Source organism: Sturnira hondurensis, unplaced genomic scaffold (assembly GCF_014824575.4).
Source record: "Sturnira hondurensis isolate 20B ecotype Veracruz unplaced genomic scaffold, ASM1482457v3 Scaffold0004068, whole genome shotgun sequence".
Lineage (NCBI taxonomy): Eukaryota > Metazoa > Chordata > Mammalia > Chiroptera > Phyllostomidae > Sturnira > Sturnira hondurensis.
The window spans coordinates 10216989-10235709 of record NW_028076699.1 but is presented as its reverse complement, the minus strand read 5'-3'; the positions used below and the strand labels follow the sequence as shown (position 1 = coordinate 10235709).

Genomic DNA, 18721 nt, shown 5'->3' with positions numbered 1-18721 from the left:
GCTTGGTGCAGGGCCAGTCCCAGAATCCCAAACCACTAACTTCCAGACAGGGTTCTCTCTGCTAGAGCCACCCTCACATCTCCCCAGAAATGACATCAATTGCCACTGCACTCAGACCCCCAGCCTGAACACACCACCCTCTAGGCACACAAAAAAGTGGGATACTGATCCAGCATCTGCTGAGTATCTTCCCAGGGACTGTGTGGGCTCTGCCATCTAGTGGCTCTTCAAGACATTGCAAGAAATAGGAAAAAATAAAGAAGAGGAAAATCTTTGGCTAAAAGATAGCGCTTATACTTTGTAAACAAACTTTTAGAAAATGTTTGGCCTCAAAGTGAATGGGAATTCACTGCCTGCCTCTCTGTTTACACTGTGGTGTAACAGAGTAAATGTTAAAGTATTCAACACTTAGGGAAACCAATATGTGCATTACAAGAGCCATAGAAATGCTCATATTCTTTGATGGCGTTATTCCACTCTTGGGAGTTTGTCCTAAGGAAGGGTCCTTATGTCAGAAATATAATGGAAAAGGCACATTAACTAGGTCATTCTAGATAGAGGTGGTGTCAGAGCACAGAGATTCATCAGGAGTGACCAGGACCCAGAACTTCAGCCTGACTCCAGACAGAGCTGGGATATCAGGAACTGGGGTGGATAGAGTAATGGAGGATCAGGTGCACAGTCACACAGGGGAAAGGTGGGGTGTTGGAAATGAGGCTAAAGCTGTGCTTTCCAAGAAAATGGGAGCACATTGGGCTCAACTGATCTGTCAATTACCCAGCCCAGCTGGCTTGCAATGCAAGCTAGTTTCTGACCCTACTTGGTAAAGAAGGACTTTGGGAAGAAGTAAAACATTTTTCATACTCTCAACTGGGCCTGGTGACAGAAGAGAGCCTAGGGTGGGCAATGGCTGGCGGGCAATGGGAATGAGCCACGGTTGGCAGGCAAGTCGCTGTTCATGGTGGCGCTGGGTCTACAGGATGCTAGGCCTTTACACTGGACTCTCACCAGAACTATGAAGTAGATCCTCTTTTATGTGTTCACTTTAGGAAAAAAAACTGTGACCCAGAGAGGTTAAGTGGTTTGTCCAAGCTCACACGACTGATTTAAGTGGCTAAGCTGGGACTGGCTGACACGCATTAATTTATTCAAAGACACAGACCACTTGTTCTACTCAGGTACTCTATGCCAGATGCCCTGGAGATGTCCTGCCATCCAGGAGTTCACAGACATATAGTATAGCCCACTCAGTGAGTATTGGAGGGAAATAAAGTCATCTTGAAAGAGGTGAGGCTGGCAGTAGGAAAAATCAGAAGCCCTGAACAGGGACAATACTGAGAAAAACGGACTGGAAGGGAAGGGAGGAGAGGTTGGAGGAGGTGGAGTCACAGAAAATCTTCAGTGTGGCCATCTAGTGGCTACTCAAAATATTGCAGGCAAAGCAGAAAGGAAAATTAGGGTGGCTTGTTGCCAACACTAAATATTTACTACATACTTTCTGCACATATATTAACTCATTTACCCTTAACCACAAGGCTACATGATAGCCAGAGTCTCGCTCTTTGTTTTCATGTTCAAGTGCTGAAAAATTGGCAGGGTGGGATTTCTCCAGGGAAGTCTGGCTTCAAACCCTTGTGCACAGCCACTAAGCTGCACTTGCCTGGAAGAGTGTGGTTTGCCTCGTAGATGTGAAGGATTGCAGCCTGGTTGGCTCGTTCTTTAAGGAAAGATTCTCTAGTGGCAGTGTGAAGGATGGTTTGAGCATTCAGCCAGAGTGAAAACAAAATCTCCCCAGGCAAGATGGAGACTGAAAGCAGGGGAGTTGCGGGTAGAGTTAAGGGAGCAGCATTCAGCATGAGTGGTGGTGCCACCAACAGAAACAAGGAACTTCGGCTGGTGAAAGACCAAGTCTTTCATTTTGGACCTGAGGTACTTGAGGAGTTGAGCAGCAGGCAACTGGGTCCTGGAGGGAATGGGGCTGAAGGTGCTGATTTAGAAGCTGGTTATATAAGTCAAAGGAAGTGATGTAAATAACGGACTGGATAAGGCCCTCGTGTCATTCCTTGAACAAGCATTTACTAGGGACCTCCTGTACATCCAGCTTGTGCTGAACATATAGACACTACGATAAACAGGATAGATGGGGTCAGTGTCTCACGGAACTCGGAGTCCACGGTGTTGTTCAGAGAGCAGCACCGTGACCTACGTGGAAGCCTGGTGAGCACAGGGCAGGTGGTCCGGAGCAGCCCCTCAAGAAAAAATGGCCACTATCCTGTTATGTTGAGAGCAGAGGATAGAATAAGCCATCGTATCTAGTAACGAGAAGAGGGGACTATAGTGCCCTTGGTGAGAGCAGCCTCTGCAGAGTGTTGGATGTGGAAGACATGGAGGAATGAGTGGGAAGGGTGGAAGCAGAAATAGCTCTTCGAAACTCGAAGGGACCTCTCTCTTTCTTCCCAGATGCAGCTTTCCAAATGGACTGTAAGGGTGCAATGGCAAGCATTCTATTTTCTTCTTCAGCTCCCATTTCACTCACACACATGCACGCACACACCCTACAGAGAATTCTGTGCTGGAGTAGAATTAGCCATGGATTGGAAGTCAAAAGACTAGGGTCCAATGCCACTAACTGGTTGTGTGACTTTAAGCAAGTCATCTCCCTCTCTGAGTCTGCATTTTCTTCTCAAGACAATGGGCCCAATTACACAAACTGATGGGATCAGAACAGGACTTCAATCAGAAAGCATCTTACATGCCCTTATGGTAGGCTTCAGCTTTCATGTAAAAACCAGCACCACCACCATCACTGTGCTTGGGTGTGGGTGGTGGAAATCCCCTCCCAGTCTCTTATTTCAGCTCATGAGCTCTTGAGGAGTGGAAGATTCTTCCATCAGCTTCTCCTCACCCCTCTCTCTTCTCGTTTCTCTACCCATGAGAGCTCCCTCTCCTCTCTGACTCCTTTCCCCACTTTGCCAGCACCTGTGCTCACCATCCCTATCCCACACCCCCAAGCTTACAGCTAGAACTGGTTAACAGCCCAGTTATTCATTTGCAAAGTCCATGTGCAGAACTGTACTGGCCTCAGCAAAGCAGAGTGAACCTGTGCAGACAGCCCCATTGTGGTGGTGCCTCCAGAGGCCCAGGAGAGCTGCTGAGCCCCGCATGTTCTGTACCCACCAGCCCCACAGAGCCTCTAGCTTGCCTCTCACCTGGACTTGTTACATGACTTGGGTAGGTGCCATCCCCTCCTTGGCTTCAGATTCCACAGTGCACAACAGGATGGGCTTAAGGACTTTGCTAGCTCTGACACACTGTAGTCTTGCATCCAATTCAGTTCATCCTGTAATAATAATAGAAATATTATCCCTAGGTGGTGTGGCTCAGTGGATTGAGTGCCAGCCTGAGAAGCAGAGGGTCGCCAGTTCAATTCCCAGTTTAAGGCACATGCCTAGGTTGTGGGCCAGATCCCCAATAGGGGGCGTGCAAGAGACAACCACACATCGATGTTCCTCTCCCTCTCTTCCTTCCTCCGTTCCCCTCTTTAAAAATAAACAGCCCTGGCTGGTGTAGCTCAGTAGATTGAGTGTGGGCTTCAAAACAAAGTGGTGGCCAGTTTGATTCCCAGTAAGGCACATACCTGGGTTGCAGGCCGGGTTCCCAGTAAGGGGCAAATGAGAGGCAACCACACATTGATGAGTCTTTCCCTCTCTTTCTCCCTCCCTTCCCCTCTCTCTAAAAAAATAAATAAATAAAGTGTTTAATAAATAAATAAAATCTCTAAAAACATATTATATTAAAAAGAAATATTAATAAAAAACAGCCTTGGTCTGGTGGCTCAGTTGATTGGAGCATCATCCCGTATGCTGCAAGATTGCAGGTTCAGTTTCCAGTCAGAGCACATGCCTAGGTTGCAGGTTCAATTCCCAGTCAGGACATGTACATGAGGCAACCAATCAATGTTTCTCTCTCACATCAATGTTACTCTTTCTTCTTATTCTTATCCTTATCCTTATTCTCATTCTCCTTCTCTCTTCTTCTTCTAATTATTAATATTATTGTTATTATTATTATCTCTACCTTTGTATCTCTCTTCCTTCCTCTGTCTCTAAAAGCAATGAAAAAGGTCCTTGGGTAAGGATTTTTTTAAAGCAATTGCTAATATTTATCATGAACTAACAGTGCTAGGCACTAGTCCATGTATTTTACATGCATTGTTGCTTTTAATTGTCACAACACCTCTTATTAGAGAGCCACTGTTTAATGCCCCCAATTTACAGGTGAGTAGATGGGAGCTCTGTGAGTGGAGATGATTTATCCAAGGTCACAGATCCTAAGTGTCAGGGCAGTGCTGTACCCAGGCTGCCTGACCCAGACTTCAATTGGGCTCTTAACCTCCCAGTTGAAGGCAAGACCTCTGGCTCGACTACTAACTGCTCACCTGAACTTCAGACCTGAACTGTACCCCCCAGCTGTCCTCCTCCATCTTCTGCAGATGTCCCACAGGATCCTGAGTGCCACACTGTCACCCCACATACATACTCCTGCTTGTCCTCTGGCACTTGCCATTCTCAGTTCTATTCACTAGCCTTGGGCCCATCACACCCAAGCACAGTGATGGTGGTGGTGCTGATTTTTACATGAAAGCTGAAGCCTACCATAAGGGCATGTAAGATGCTTTCTGATTGAAGTCCTATTCTGATCCCATCAGTTTGTGTAATTGGGCCCATTGTCTTGAGAAGAAAATGCAGACTCAGAGAGGGAGATGACTTGCTTAAAGTCACACAGCCAGTTAGTGGCATTGGACCCTAGTCTTTTGACTTCCAATCCATGGCTAATTCTACTCCAGCACAGAATTCTCTGTAGGGTGTGTGCGTGCATGTGTGTGAGTGAAATGGGAGCTGAAGAAGAAAATAGAATGCTTGCCATTCTATTTGAGAGCATCAGAAATAGGCACTCCTCCCTGCGTGCTGATAGAGGCCCAAGCCAGCTGTCAGGGCCTGTTCAGTGTGGGCACAATCCACACAACCCAGTGCAGTCTCCCTGGCTCCACCATCTTCCACTTCACTCAGGATGGTACTGGGACTCATTATCCTTGGCTTAACTCTCTCTCTGTCTCCTGCTTCTCCAGGGGGCCAAGGTCTGCACCAAACATAGTCCCAGAAATATGGTCAGTCCCTTGTCTTACAAAATAACGCCCCAAGGTAGAAGCCACTGGGCTCCCGGACCATTTCTGAGAGAAAGGGAGATGTGTCATCAGGACCAACATGACTAAGCCCTCAAGAGCCTGCCCCCCCCCCCCAGTAGTGCTTAGAAAGAGATATTCATAGACTTGGCCTCTTGGGCAACAAGGAGGGGTCACTGGAGGCCTGGCTGCCTTTGAAGCCCTTGGGAAGACTGAGCAAGAAGCTGGAAAAATCTGTGGGAGTTCCTAGGGATCTCTGGTCACAATGTTTAAGAAGGAAGAGCCCCACCTGAAGTTCAAGTTCAAAAGCTCTGCTGAATCTGCTTTTCCTGTCGAGAGTGCAGCCACCAGATGGCAGCCCAGGTTACAGACAGACAGAGAGCACCCTACCCCTAAAAAATAAATAAATAAAAATAAAAAATAAAATAAAATAAAATAAAACCCTACCAAACAAATTTAAAAATGGAAGGTCAGATGGAGCAGTGATGCTCAGGAGAGCTTCTCACTGATCCCAGGACCTTCAACCAGAGAGGGAGCAGGGTGGGGAGAAGAGAGAGAGAATGTGTGTGCTGTGCCATGATTGAGGGGTATGGACAGACTTACAGCTGGACTGAGGACTGTAAGTCCTCAGAGGACTGAGGTTTAGTCCCTTCCTTTGGGTCTCTTCACCAAGCCTCCCCTGAGTCCAGCCCTGTCCTGGGTGCTGGAGACACGGAGAGGGAAGTTAACCCATTGTTGCCCTTGAGGAGCAATCAGGCCTAGGCTGGAGCTGAACACAGACAAGGAAACAGACAACAAGTCAGGGTGAGTGCAGAGAAGGCTGGAGTAGCCCAGAGGAAGCACCTAACCCATGGCTAGGGAAGGGGTTTGACCAAGTGGCATCTAAGCTGAGCCTAAAGGGTCAGGTGGCAAGTCTCGGGTATGATAACAACACACATGATCTCTTCTCTTCCCAGCAGCCCTACAGGGAATACATGATGGAACCAACTTACCGACAAGTGAATTGAGCATCTAAACAAGTGGTCCCACGAACAGTGAGGAACACAGCTGGAATTCGAACCTGAGACTGGAAGACTGTCAAATTCAAACTCTTGGCCACTGTGTGTACTTCCAGGGACTGAAAACTGGGAGGGGAGGGGAGGGGGTCCAGGCCCTAGGTCAGGTCTGGAGGGGAGGCAAGTGCCTCCTGCCCTGGTCCCGGAGCAAGTCTGACGGCTCCAGCCGTCTGATTCACTTGGGAGGTTGGTCCAAGGGAAAAGGGCAAAGTGCGTGTGGCTTGGGTCACACCCCCTCCTAGTGACACACTGCACCCCACGCCCCAGCTCTACCCTGTGCTGGAGGGGACTACCCAGGAATAGTCCCAGTCTGGGGGCTTCTTGAAGCACAAAAAGCCAGGAGTATTTCTGCTCGCGATACTCTGAGCCTGAGCGAAGTAACCTTGGAAATCATCTCTATCACCTGGCACTCCGGCCTGTGTATAACAGGTGACACTCAAGACAGAACTCCAGGCCGGAAGTTCTTTTTCAGGTCTAACTGAAGTAAGCTGTGATGCCACCTATGCATCCGCAGTTCCTGGGTAGGGGCTTCAGTGCCCGAATTTGGGTGTAATCTACTTCGTAACCCTGTGAGAGTCATATGTGTTAGGCAGGGAGGAGAAAGAAAGGTCCTACTCCTGCTCTAGGAAGTAGAAGGAGCAAGAATGTCCTATAGCAGTAAGAGAACCTGCTGGTCCTGGAACCAGGGCCTGGGCAACCTCAGCGCGATGCCCAGAGAGCAGGTGGAGGGAACTGGGGGGAATGATACTGCACAAAGAAGTGAGACTCCAATGAGATCAGGGGATTTTCCCCACCAAGGGCAACATCAGGGCAGCTTGGACAAGGTGTGGAAGGCGGAACAGCGGGGACATCGGGAAGAAGAGCCAGCGGGGAGAACCAGCTGGAAAATAGAGAAGGGATACACGGGGAGAGAGGGGACGGTGAGCAGTGAGCTCAGGTGGAGGGAAGAGGGGCAGACGAGACGGAGACAAGGAGATGGAGGCCAAGAGACGCACTCGGAAAGAGACAGAAACAGACTGTTGGAGATCGGAGATCGAAAAAGGCTGGGAGAGGGGAGAAGAGACCGGGTCTGGGTGGGAGGGGTCTTAAATGGGAAGGAAAGGGTGGGGAGAGAGGGGGAAGGAGTGGAGGAGCCCTGGTCCTTTGGGGTTTCGTCCGCTCTGGTCCTACTGCTCGGTCGGCCGGGGCCCTCCCCCTCAGCTGTCACTCCAGGAGCTAAGAATCCCCTCCCCCCGGGGGCCGGGGGCGGAGAGCGCACCTCCCGCCCCGCCCCCAGCCCAGAGGCTCTGCTCCCCAGCCCGGGCGAGCACCGGCCCCTCGGGACTGTCTGTGCTGCCCCGATAGATGGTCGGGGGCCCAGATGGTACGTTATCAGCCTCCTCCAGGAGCAAGCCTGAAACACTCAGAGGCTGCCAGTCTGAGATTAGGCCCCCAGAGGGTCATTAAGCACCGCCCTGGCCCGGGCCCAGCCTCCCTCCCCTCTCTCATCTGGCCAGGCCGGCAGGTGGGAACTAGCGATAAGGATTAGGGGCTCCATCAGTTCTGGGGCCCACAGCTCCGTGCCCCTTGCCCCTGTCAGGGCAGGAACAAGGGGGTGGGGAAAGGAAGGTCAGTGCCAGCCCAGCACCTGCAAGGACCCCCAGAGTCCTCAACCTCCTGGTCCTGCCAGCCTGAAGAGAGGGCTGAGGAGGTCCAGGCAGAGGTCTGGGGACCTGCCCCAGGAACCAAGGCAGGCCCCTGCACACCCAATCCACCTGGTAAAACTTCACAGGTGAGAGGGGCTGGCTTCACTTGCAGCAGGGAGACAGAAGGGAGGTGGCTCTGCCTTCGGACCCTAGCGGGCGGTAGGGGGCCAGACTGAAGCCCATCCCATCCCTCGGGGACAACTTGGGGACAACTTGGGGACAGTAGTGAGAGGGAATGTAGCTTCAGGCAAGGAGAATCTGATCCAGATGGCCAAAAGGTCCAGACCAGGAGTCTGGAGAGGAAGAAGTGTGTGTTTGTACCTTAGCAGAGGCCCTCTAGGAACCTCCATCTCTCCCCTTCAGTAGGTGAGAGGCTGGGCTGGCTGGTCCCCTAGCTTTGCCCTCCGGTTTAATCAAGGAAGACTTCCTAGAGGAAGAGGAACCTTGGCTGGGCCAGGAAAAAAAGAAATATGCAGAGTTGAAACTGACAGAGGTGGGTGAGAATGCATCAGCCCATGTGATGGCTCCTTGAAGCACAATCAGCAAGCAGTATTTCTGCTCGTGATACTCTGAGTGAAGTAGCCTTGAAAATTATCTCAATCACCATGTAAGCAAAAGCCTAGAATGGAAATCACAGGACCTATGGCCACAGTTCACTGAGGTGAAGCTCAGAGAGGAGAGGAGACTTGCCCCAAGTTCACACAGCAGGACAAGTGTGAACCCTGCCACCCCTGCCAAAGACCCTGCCACCCCTCCGCTCAGGACCCTTCCCACTGCTGTAGGCTGCAAACTGGACCCCAGGGAGAACAGAGGGGATAGTTCAGACCCGAGATGGGTCTCCCTGGAGGTATTTGAGCGAGGCCTTTGAATAGCAGAGAAACGGCTGTAATGGTGAAATGAGGGGGCTGTGACAGGTTGGAACAGGTGGTGGAGGGAAATCTTGGGGACAAGGTGGACTGCCTCCTACCTTCCAGCCCCACTCCTCTGCTTCTGGGAGTGCTCCCCAGTCAGTCTGACCCAGGTTGTCACGCCAGACAGAGAGACAGAAGCTGTTCCCATTAGAATGACAGTCTTGGAGGTGAGGGTCAGCCAGCTGCTGAGTCATGTCTCCTCTCTCCTCTCCTTCCAGCTCCATTCCCCCTGGGACCCTGACTCCATCTCCACCCCGGACTGGGAGTCTGTGGTGAAACTGGCCAAACCTTCCACAGAGGGGAAGCTGCTGTTCAGAGAGAATGGATATTTTCCCAAAGTCACACAGCAAGTCGGGGGAGGAGTGGAGACTCAGATCTGGGCTTCTTAAGTCCTAGCCCAAGACTTTCCTGGTGCTCCCTACACCCAAAGCCCAGAGAGAGAGGCCATGCGGAGGGGCTTAGGGCTGAATGGATAAGAGATAAGCAAACTCACCGCAATGCCACAATGCCAGGCAGCATGGAGGAGGGGGTTGGTGCTGCCTGGAGTAAAAATAGAGTGGGTGAGCTCCCTGGCATTGTAGGACTTCCCAGAGAGGACTTCCTGGGTAATCTGCCAAAGCCACCATAACAGTGACTTTGGAAGGTGATTGTCATGATGCAGAAAGCAAGATAAGGGCTGTCTGGAAGCATGAGGGGCTGTTTCTGAGCCCTGGAGCCTCAGCCTTGGAAGTACAAAAAGTCTTTATTTCACAGAAATAAAAGCCATTTTCACAGTGAGGGAAGGAAATGTGAGGCAAGATGGGAGGTGCTGAGCTGACTATCTCTTTCAGAAGGGCCTACTGAATTGAAATGAGTAGCAACCAGGAGACCTCAGAGCCACAGCTGAGTTCTAACCTAGACACAGTCTGAGTTCTGAAGTTGACTGGGACAATTCAAGGTAGGGCGGGGTTGGAGGAGTCGGCCTGATACAGTAGATTCCTGCTCAGAGGAGGTGCGTTGATTCCAGGTGCCCAGGGAAGTGGGATCACATTGGTGCTGGTGGCCACAGACGAGTGGGATCACATGGGGGTGCTCCGCATCCTGCCCTCCTCCTCAGGGACATTCTCATACGCATCCTCATGCTCATCAGATCTGAAAGAGGATGACAGTGGTCATTACACCTTCCATCCCATCCCCTTCTCTCCCTGCCCCAGCCCGCACTTGTGAGAACAGTATCTTTCAGAATAAAACATTTGAGTCCTGGAAGGGGGGGTCCCCTGACCACATCTGGTCTTGTGCACCTGAGACTGGAGGCTTCTTTAGCACCACCTCCCTGAACCCCACATTCCTCCTCCACTGAGCCCCTCATACAGTCCCTGCTGACCCCCCCCACACACACACACACATTGAGGCCATCTCCCTACTGAGCTCTTTCCCCACACTGAGTCCCTTCACTCATCCCTTCAGGGTCCCTGTCCCTCATCAACCCTCTTTTTCCCACTGCACCCCTCCCTAAGTCCCAATCCACCCACTGAGCCCTTGGCCCCACCAAGTCCCCATCCCCTTCCTGGGCTCTATCCCCAAACTAAGGCTTCTTGTCCCCTTGGAGCCCTGCAGCCCACATAAAGCCCCCATGGCTCACCAGTTCCCATCACTGAGCTCGTCCCCACATGAGTCCCCATTCTCCCCGCCCCACTCCCTTGTCAGAGGCACCTGGTCCCAAGGTCCCCATGGGCCCCTGGAGTGTCTCACCTGCAGCTGGCTGCCATTGAGGAATACTTTCCTTCCGTCCCTACCAGGATCCCGTCTGCCTTGTCTCCGATGGGCACGACAGAGTTCTGGGGCTCCCTGTGGACAGGGTTCATCAGTAGGGCTCTCTGGACTCCTTTCCCTCTTGTTCCCCCTCCTCCCCATGTCCAGCAAGGCCCTGTTCTGGGCTCCCGTTTTCACAAGTCCAAGGGCAGAGGTTGCTGCCCCTTGGCAGAAGCCCCTGTCAGCACCCGATTCTGGCCCCCTCCCTGGACTCTTACACCTTTGTCCCTGCTCCACAGTTGCAGCCTCAGATCCCAGCCCAAGACCAGCAAGAGATTGATCTGAAGCCTTTCCCAGTTTCTCTCACTGTCCTTCTGGCCTCAGCTCAGCCCAGAACAGACCCAGCAGAACCCAGGGTCTGTCCAGATCTCCACAGGCCTTTCCTGGGCAGCAGAAGCAGCATGGTCAATAGCCTCTGAAGATAGAACTGAGTCAGTGGGGAAAGGAAACCCTTGCAGGGAAAAGCTCCTGGCCTCTTATTTAAGTTTAAACCCACTGAGCATGGCCTCTGCCCTCATCTTCCTGGAAACTGCTTTCATGAGGGTCACAGGGAGCCTTACCGCTGCTCGCCTTTCCTTGGAAATCCCACTGGCTCCTTAGACTTTAGTGTGTCCCAGATTAAACTCAGCAGTTGCCCCAGGTCTGCTTGGGTGTTCTGTCTTAGGCTGTGTTCAAAAGCCTGGCTGTTTCCCTGTCCTTCCTCCCTCTGGCCAGTTGCTGTCCTCCTCCCCCAACTCCCAGGGGGTCTGACACCTAGACAGCAGACAGTGTGGACCTGTCCCCACCCCTCATCCCCTTGTCACTGCCAGCGTCCAGACCCTCCCCTGACCTCATGCCCTGCTGCTGCATGGCCCTCCTCGCCTGCAGACAGGCCCCTACCCCCATGTCCATCACGAGGTGCACAGTGATTCAGCTCAGGTATAGACCCACTTGTAACTTTCACATGATTTCTACAGCACTAAGGAGGAGCCCACATTTCAGGGCATTGGTGTAGAAGGATCTACCTTGCCCTGGCCCTGCCTTCCTCACCAGCTCGCCTGGGACCTCTCCACCCCTGTCTCCACCCGTGAGGTGCTTGTGTTCCCTCCGTGAGCTGTAGTGAGAGCTGGGGCAGCTGCAGCCCTGCCCCAAGGTTGGTAAGCAGAGTGGGCTGGGTTTCAGCCCACAACCCTCTCCCTCAGTGCCATGCCCCGACTCAGGGCCCCAGGGCACTCTTCCCTGACTGCAGCCCCTCCTGTGCCACCCTGTCCTGACGCTGGCTCCTCCTCATTCCTCAGGTTTTGGGAAGAAGGTGCAATCAGATGGAGGCCTTCTTGGACCACACCCTAGTCCCCAGACCAGGCCAGGCCTGCACAGTGCTCTGCACTCCCCTCAGCACCAGGACTTGCCCTTGTGATGGCTGCTTCCATGCCTGCCTTCCCTTTCGGTCTGGGAGGCTGGGAGTGCAGGGGTTCCCTGTCAACTGCCCTTCTGTACTCCAGCATGTGGCACAGCAGCTGACCCCAAGGAAGGACAGAACCTTCCTCTCCAGAGGTTTCACAGCCCCCATTGCAGGCCAGGCTACTGTCTCAACTATACAGATTGAAACACTGAGACTCCAGGAGAAGAAGACACTTCCCTGACCTCACAGTGTGTGAGCATCAGAGTTGTGGGGCCATCAGAGGCAGGTCTGGGAGCTGGCCAGCTGGCGCTTTAGTCTCCAAGACATCGGGCCTCAGTGTCCCTTCCACATAGTGAGAGGACTGGACTCAGGGTTTCTGAGGCCCTTCTCACTGCTGCAGGCACAGTAGCCACGGTCCTGGGGCCACCCTGTCCATGGTGGCCCAAACCCAAGGGCCCCAGGAAGCACTCACGGCTCTTCTTGGCACCAGAAGTGGTTGACAGCAAAGGCGATTGCAACAAGGACCAGGAACACAGCCACAGCAATAAGGCCTTGCATCCAGGGCTGCAGGTTCCCCAGGCCTGAGAAGAGGGGAGCAGGGGGTGCTACAGTAGTCTGAGCCACAGCGGGACTGGAAGTGCAGAGCAGGGGAGGGAGGGAAGCCCACGCCAAGGGCTGGGGCCTGTGTTAGAGGCCATCAGCCACCTGCCAGGACCAGAGGAGACATACTGTGGAGCAGGGGTAGGAAGGAGGATCCATCTGACCCTCCACTGAGCCTAAAAAAGGGGTGGAGGTTTGGAAGAAGGAAGACACAAGTTCACAGAAGGAACGAGGAGCTGAAGAGGGAATGAGCATCAGAATACTGTGCCTGAGATCCAGACAGCCCTGAGCAACACCCCCCCCCGCCCATCATGGATCACATGCAGGGCCCCCCAGGGAGTGCCTGGGCTTTAGGGACCAAAGGACAGCCCCCTGGAGAGCTGGCCTAGGTCCTGCCAACCAGGAGTGGCTCCCCTCCTCCCTAACTCCGAGAGGCTGGGGCAGGCCAGGGCTGATACCACTGGGCTGGCATCTGGAAGATCCTGTTCTGTAACAAGGGTTCTCTGGTGCTGGGCAGGGCATGGGAATGACAGGCTGGGATAGGGGTGCTGGGGTGCCCGGAGAGAGCGGTGGGGCAGAACATCTTTGGAAGGCAAAACAGAGAGGATCTCCTCTGGGTCTCGGGGGCCAGGAAAGAAGCTTTGAAACCTGGCCCCCTTCAGCTCCTAGCACTAGGTGCCCAGGAGTAGACCAGAGAACAGGGCCCTCTCTCTGCCTTTTGGCCCTTAAGAGTTAAGTTCAACCCTTGACACCACCTCTAACCCTCAAAGTTTCCCAGAAGCCTCTGCCTTCAGCCACTGGCAGCCTCAAAGGGCTCCTATCTCCCTGGACATCACTGTGCTCCCCGAGCCTGAGGGAGCTGGGCCCTCCAGAGGGCATGCGCACGGCAGCAGGTAGAGGTCTCAGAGGGGACAGAAGCTAACAGGAGGCTTCAGAGGGGTCCTGCCTCCAGGTCTACACACCTGCATTCTAGTGCTGTCCTGTATTTTGAGGGACCAGCCTGGGCATCAGAAATCTCATTCTGCCTCCCTCACTCAAAAGTCCTTCCATGAGTCTACCCTAAAGCTCTCCTGCTGTAGTAAAGACTCTTCTCCGAACCCTCTCTGAGCCTGGCAGGTATTGAGAAGGAGGGAGGGAAGGGTCTCAGAACTCTATGGCCGGGTCAGATCTGGCTTCTTTCCTTGGGTAACAAAAGATTCACAGTGTGTTTACCCTGGGTTCCATACTTGCTAAAAATCAATGCTCTGGGCTTATTGTTTACCCCCCAAAACACAACAGTTGACACTCAATTTTTCCTCAGGGTAGTGGTTGCTCAAGAATCGGGAGTTAGTGCTCAGGCCCTGGGAGGCCCCTCCTTGCTTCCTCCAAACTCCGCAGCCAACCGCCTCCAGGTACACAAGGGGCTACAGTCCCAGCCTCTCCCTCCATTGGGCTCTAGGGTGAGACACAGAGCAAGGGCCAGAGCGTAGGGTAGGAGACAAGTGATCTGACCCCTGTCCCTATTGCTCTGCTCTGTGATCCACACGAGTTACTCAACCCCTCTGCTTTTCAGTTTCCAAGAAGCCTTCCCAGAAACAGAGTTGAAGCAGATGTGTAGGAGAGCTCAGGGCACCTGCCTACGAGGGCGCCCTGCAAGAATCTTTGCCAGCCCCCTCTGGACCCAAATTCCACCTGCAGAGTCCTCAGACTTTGGCTACAAATGTGCCCTCACAATGCAGGGCAGACAGATCCTGCCCTGCAGAGGTGTGGTGCTTCTCCGGTGCCAAGCCCTCCCACAACCCTGACACAGCAGCCACCCTGGGAGGTAGGCAGGACAGGTTTATTGTCCTCGTTAGGTGGATGAGGAAGCTGAGTCTCAGAGAAGGGCAGTGATTTGCTCAAGGCCACATAACAAGAGAGAGGCAGAGCTGGACAAAGAGCTCAGGTATATGGTGAGGACCACACTAGGGCACTGTCCCCTACCAAAGCCCAGGAAACCAAAACAAGAACTTAGGCCAAAGCCATGGGCAAACCAGTGACAGTTCTGCTCCTCCCTGGCACAAGGGTTCGGCCCCATCATCACCCTCTTTGCAGCCCTAACCCCTGTTCTCAGGACCCAGCTATCACTAGAGAAATTTCTGCTCCTAGAGCTTGGCTCTCAACTCCTCTCCCCAATCTGAGACCCAACTTTCCCCTCTTGCCTGTGTTTCTCATTTGCAGAAAACAAGTCACAGGCAGAAGCCTGGCTCTGAGGTCTCTGCCTTTGGAGGTCCCTCCACAAGCCCAGCCTCTATTTCCTCCTCCAAGCTACAGGTGTCAAAGGTGGTGATGAAGGTCACAAGACACCCCCACCCCCACCCCGCCATCCACACCTGGGTTGCCAGCACCCAGCCCGGCCATCCACACCACGCAGCCACCTTGCAGTCTCAGTCCTGTGCTAACCTTGTTGACAGCTGGCAGACGGCACCGCTGTGAGCAGGCCCAGAATGACCAGACTGAGGGCTGGCATGGCTGCAGGTAGCTCCTGGGCCTTCCCTCTGACTGCTGGTGTCAGGGCTCCTAGAGCAGCCGTGGGGTCTGCTGGTGTGAGCTGAGATCAACCCGAGCTCAGTCTGGCCCAGGAAGAGAGGAACTGGTAAGGAAGAAGGCGAGGGGGGAAGGAGGAGGGAAAGTGGAGAGAAACTGCCCTCCCTCCCATGGTAATGAGCTGCCAGGCCTGGCCTCCCTAGCCAGGGCCCAGCCCACAGGAGCTGTCATTTGAGGTCACATTTAGGAAACTGGCTGAGGAGGTGGGTCTGTGGACCAGGGGAGTGTGGGGAGAGTCAGGGCCGCCCCTCCAAGCCCCAGACGTTCTTGGAGTTTTTACATCAGGTTCCCCTTCCTGGCTGAGGGGCTGGGCTCTGGGAAAAGAGGGGACACATACAATGAATCCAGCATGTGGGGCCTCCTGGAAGACAGTAGGATTAAGACATTTGCTGGCTGGCTGGGAGAGAGTGAGGAAACCCCAGAAGCTAGAGAAAGGTCAAAACTGTCCCTTTCCACAGAGCCTGTCCTATTTACTGTTCTCCCTTCACCCGTCCCTACTCAGCCAAGACCCAGTCCTGGGACGCAGCCCTGGCCCCTGGCCCAGCTCAGTAGCTCTTTCTATCCACCCTCTCCCATGGGGGTCACCACAGAGGGCCTAAGGCTCCCAGTCCCCAGCCTTCCCTGCGCAGCCCCGCTGACCCGGCTCGGTTCAGCTCTTCCTCTTGGCCCCACATGTGGTTCCTGGAATCTGGGTGGAACCTCCCTGGGACCGGATCTGGACTTGGTCAGAAGTCTTTACGCACACCTCTGATTCACCTCTACCCACCGCAGGGATACAAGTGGCAAAACCCAGCCTTGCTGTGGAGGGCAAAGGACAGACACCCTCGGGTGGCAAGGCCCCACGCAGGGCCCGAATTCCTAGGCCCTCAACCCTTAGGATCACACGGAGTCCATCAGGCCCTCCAGCTCAGGAACTAAGAATGACCCAAGGACCTGTCTAGGCCTGGGGTCAATAGTCATGCTGGGTCCCCTTGCCCTGCCAACCCCCAGGAGTATGAGAAGCTAGAGATGTTGAGAGTCCAGCTCCTCAGATACCATGAAAGAAGCCAGCAGACTGGAGTGAAATCTTAGAGATGAAGGGTTGTCAGAAGCCAGGGCATAAGCTAGAAACCCCTCCCCAGCTTCCCTGGCCAGAAGCCACCAAGCCACTGCTCACAGGACCTCCTGGGCAGCTCTTCCTATGCAGAACAGGTTTTCTCGGGGCAACGCTCAGATATCATGGCTCGTCCCTACTTCCCATGTGTCTGGGCGTGAATGTGGGTGGGGTGTGCACAGGGCTGAGCAGTGGGCCCACTTCTACCCAAAGTTGGGGTGTCTCGAGGTGATCCAGGGAGACTTGGCTTGGAGTCAAGTGGCACCTCCCATATATGTATGACCTGTTCTGCTTCTCCACCCCAACCTGATGTCCTCAGAATCTTCTGGCACAAAATTTGTCTAGAGTAGGCACCATGCATGTTAATGAACAGCCACAGAATCACTGCCTGGAATGCAAGCATCAGGGTTTAATTTAATAAACATCCACAATGTCTTCTTCAAGGGTTTTAAGGGGAGTCATGTAGTCAGGTTTGCATTTGAGAAAACACCTCTAGGCCGTGAGTGGAGAATGAAAGAGAAATATAAAGCCTGGAGAGAGGGAGACCACGGGGCAGCTGCTGCAGCAGCCACACAAGCACGGCAGTGGCCTGCACCTGGACAGTGGCAGTAGGAATAGATCTGAAGCCTTTTTAGGAGGTACAATAGATGGGACACGGTTGCTAGAAGACAGTGACTAGCGTGGTGTGGGTGGTGAGAAACAGGAAGGAGCTGAGGGCGTTTCCCGGATTCTGACTTGGGTGGCCAGTGAATGGGGGTGCCTAGGACAAGGTAGGGCAAGTTTCAGAATTCGGGAGGGATAGTGAGCTACAGGCTTAGAAATATCATGCCTGTGGTGCCTGCTGAGCCCCCAGAAGGAAATGTCCAGAAGGCATTGAGATCCCTGGAGCAGAGAGCTAGATCTAGGAGCTATCTGTGGCACAATGCAAGTTGCTGAGGCATGAGAGTGCATGGTATCTGGGGTGCGTGTGTGTGCATGTGTGTGTGCATGCATGAGTGATGGGAGGAGAACAGGGGAAAGGAAGGAAGCAGCAAGAGGCCAGGACACCGCCCCAACACATGATGAGGGTCTTTCATCAAAGAGGAGTCAGGATGGAGCAGGAGGAAGAAACCCTGGGAGATGGGGTGTTCCAGAAACCCAGAAAGGAGAGATCCAAGAAGACATGGGCATGGAAGTAACTCCTGTGAGCCCCTACCAGCTGGTGACTCACAAAAGCAGCCAGCCTCTCCCATCAGTCCCCAAGTCCCAGGTTCTGCCTCCCTTACCTGAGCATCCCCAAAACTCCTGGGGAGGGGTAAGGATTCCCTGAGCCACACTTTGGGGATGGTGGGGGAGGGAGATAAGCAGGAAGGACATCAGGTGACCAACAGGAGGAAAACACACCTCCCAGGTCAAAGTCCCAAGCTTTAGAGCAAAACAAGCTGTTCCGGAAAGGGGGGTGTGGGTGGACACTGGCTTTGAGGCTGGTCCCTGCTCTTTGGGTGTCCTCATTCAGCTGATGGCAGGGGTCAGTTCCCCAGCTGTATGAACACGGCCCTGGGTCCCCATGGCAACAAGTTGGGCCTCCCTGGGGTCTGGCTTGGACCCAACATCTGGACTCAGGCTTCAGGAGCCCTGTGGGGTTGGACCTTGTGTCCTCATCTCTGAGCTGCTGTTCCACCAATGCTCAGTTCCTTCTTCCTGTTCCCAGCCCAGCTCTGCCATCCGGAATCATCAGGCTTTCTTGGACAGGCCCTCTGTCTAGCTAAACCTCGTGGGCTTACCCTTCAGAAAAGCCCAAGTGGGCCTAGACCATTCCCCTGAGTGCCCTCTCTCCCCAAGGCATCTTGCCTGCCATTCCAGTTATTGCCAGCAGGTGGCAGAGCTCAGCTCCAATTCCAGACAGGACCCAGAGAGCAGCGCAAAGGGGGGCGGGGGGGGGGGGAGGTCCAATTTACAACTAAAGATTCTGCAGCCCTCCAGACCCTCACCTTCACCCCCTTCCGGGGTGGTTTGNGGGCGGGGGGGGGGGCGGTCCAATTTACAACTAAAGATTCTGCAGCCCTCCAGACCCTCACCTTCACCCCCTTCCGGGGTGGTTTGAAGGGAAGGAGAGTGGACACTATCATGCGAACAGTCAGCAATGCTGAGAACAGTGAGCATGGCATGCTCAGGGCTGTGCTGTAGGGGATTGCAGAGGACTAAATTGTTCAGGAAGGCATCCTGGAAGAGGTGGTGCTAGGACAAAAGTTGGCTGAACTGTTGGAGTGAGCAGAAAAACAGCCCCAGGAAGGCATTTAGGCAGAGAGCTCAGCCGGAGGGAAAGCAGGATGTTTTGAGCACAGAAATAAAAGCTTTTTTTCATTCATTCTTACAATATTTTATCTTATTAATGTCTTTGCTGCAAGCCTAAGAGCACCTGGAGACTTTGATTCTTTCAAACAGATCCTGCTTAAACCCCGGCAACAGCTTCCAGTAG

General features: G+C 53.5%; 1 protein-coding gene across 2 annotated transcripts; it reads right to left on the bottom strand.

The window, feature by feature from the left end:
- Positions 1–9556: 9556 nt before the first annotated feature.
- PDZK1IP1 (PDZK1 interacting protein 1) lies at positions 9557–15250 on the bottom strand. Of its 2 annotated transcripts, none has more exons than XM_037043345.1 (4): positions 15027–15236; positions 12478–12586; positions 10565–10660; positions 9557–9964 (listed from the first exon to the last, which is right to left on the bottom strand). In XM_037043345.1, exons 1-4 carry the CDS (start codon positions 15091–15093, stop codon positions 9892–9894), a joined length of 345 nt encoding a protein of 114 aa, XP_036899240.1. In that variant the 5' UTR covers positions 15094–15236; the 3' UTR covers positions 9557–9891. The 2 variants fall into 2 exon arrangements, with proteins under 2 accessions (XP_036899240.1, XP_036899241.1); XM_037043346.1 differs by lacking the exon at positions 9557–9964 and adding an exon at positions 11195–11289 and having other exon boundaries at positions 10577–10660; positions 15027–15250.
- Positions 15251–18721: the final 3471 nt, after the last annotated feature.

Bases quoted from the DNA above. Each gene is read 5' to 3' on its own strand.
- PDZK1IP1 (XM_037043345.1), bottom strand. From the start codon at position 15,093: ATGCCAGCCCTCAGTCTGGTCATTCTGGGCCTGCTCACAGCGGTGCCG. The intron at 12,587-15,026 runs GTTAGCACAGGA...CCCTCTTCTCAG, and splicing joins GTCTGCCAGCTGTCAACAAG to GCCTGGGGAACCTGCAGCCC. The intron at 9,965-10,564 runs GTGAGACACTCC...ATCCTCTTTCAG, and splicing joins TCAATGGCAGCCAGCTGCAG to ATCTGATGAGCATGAGGATG.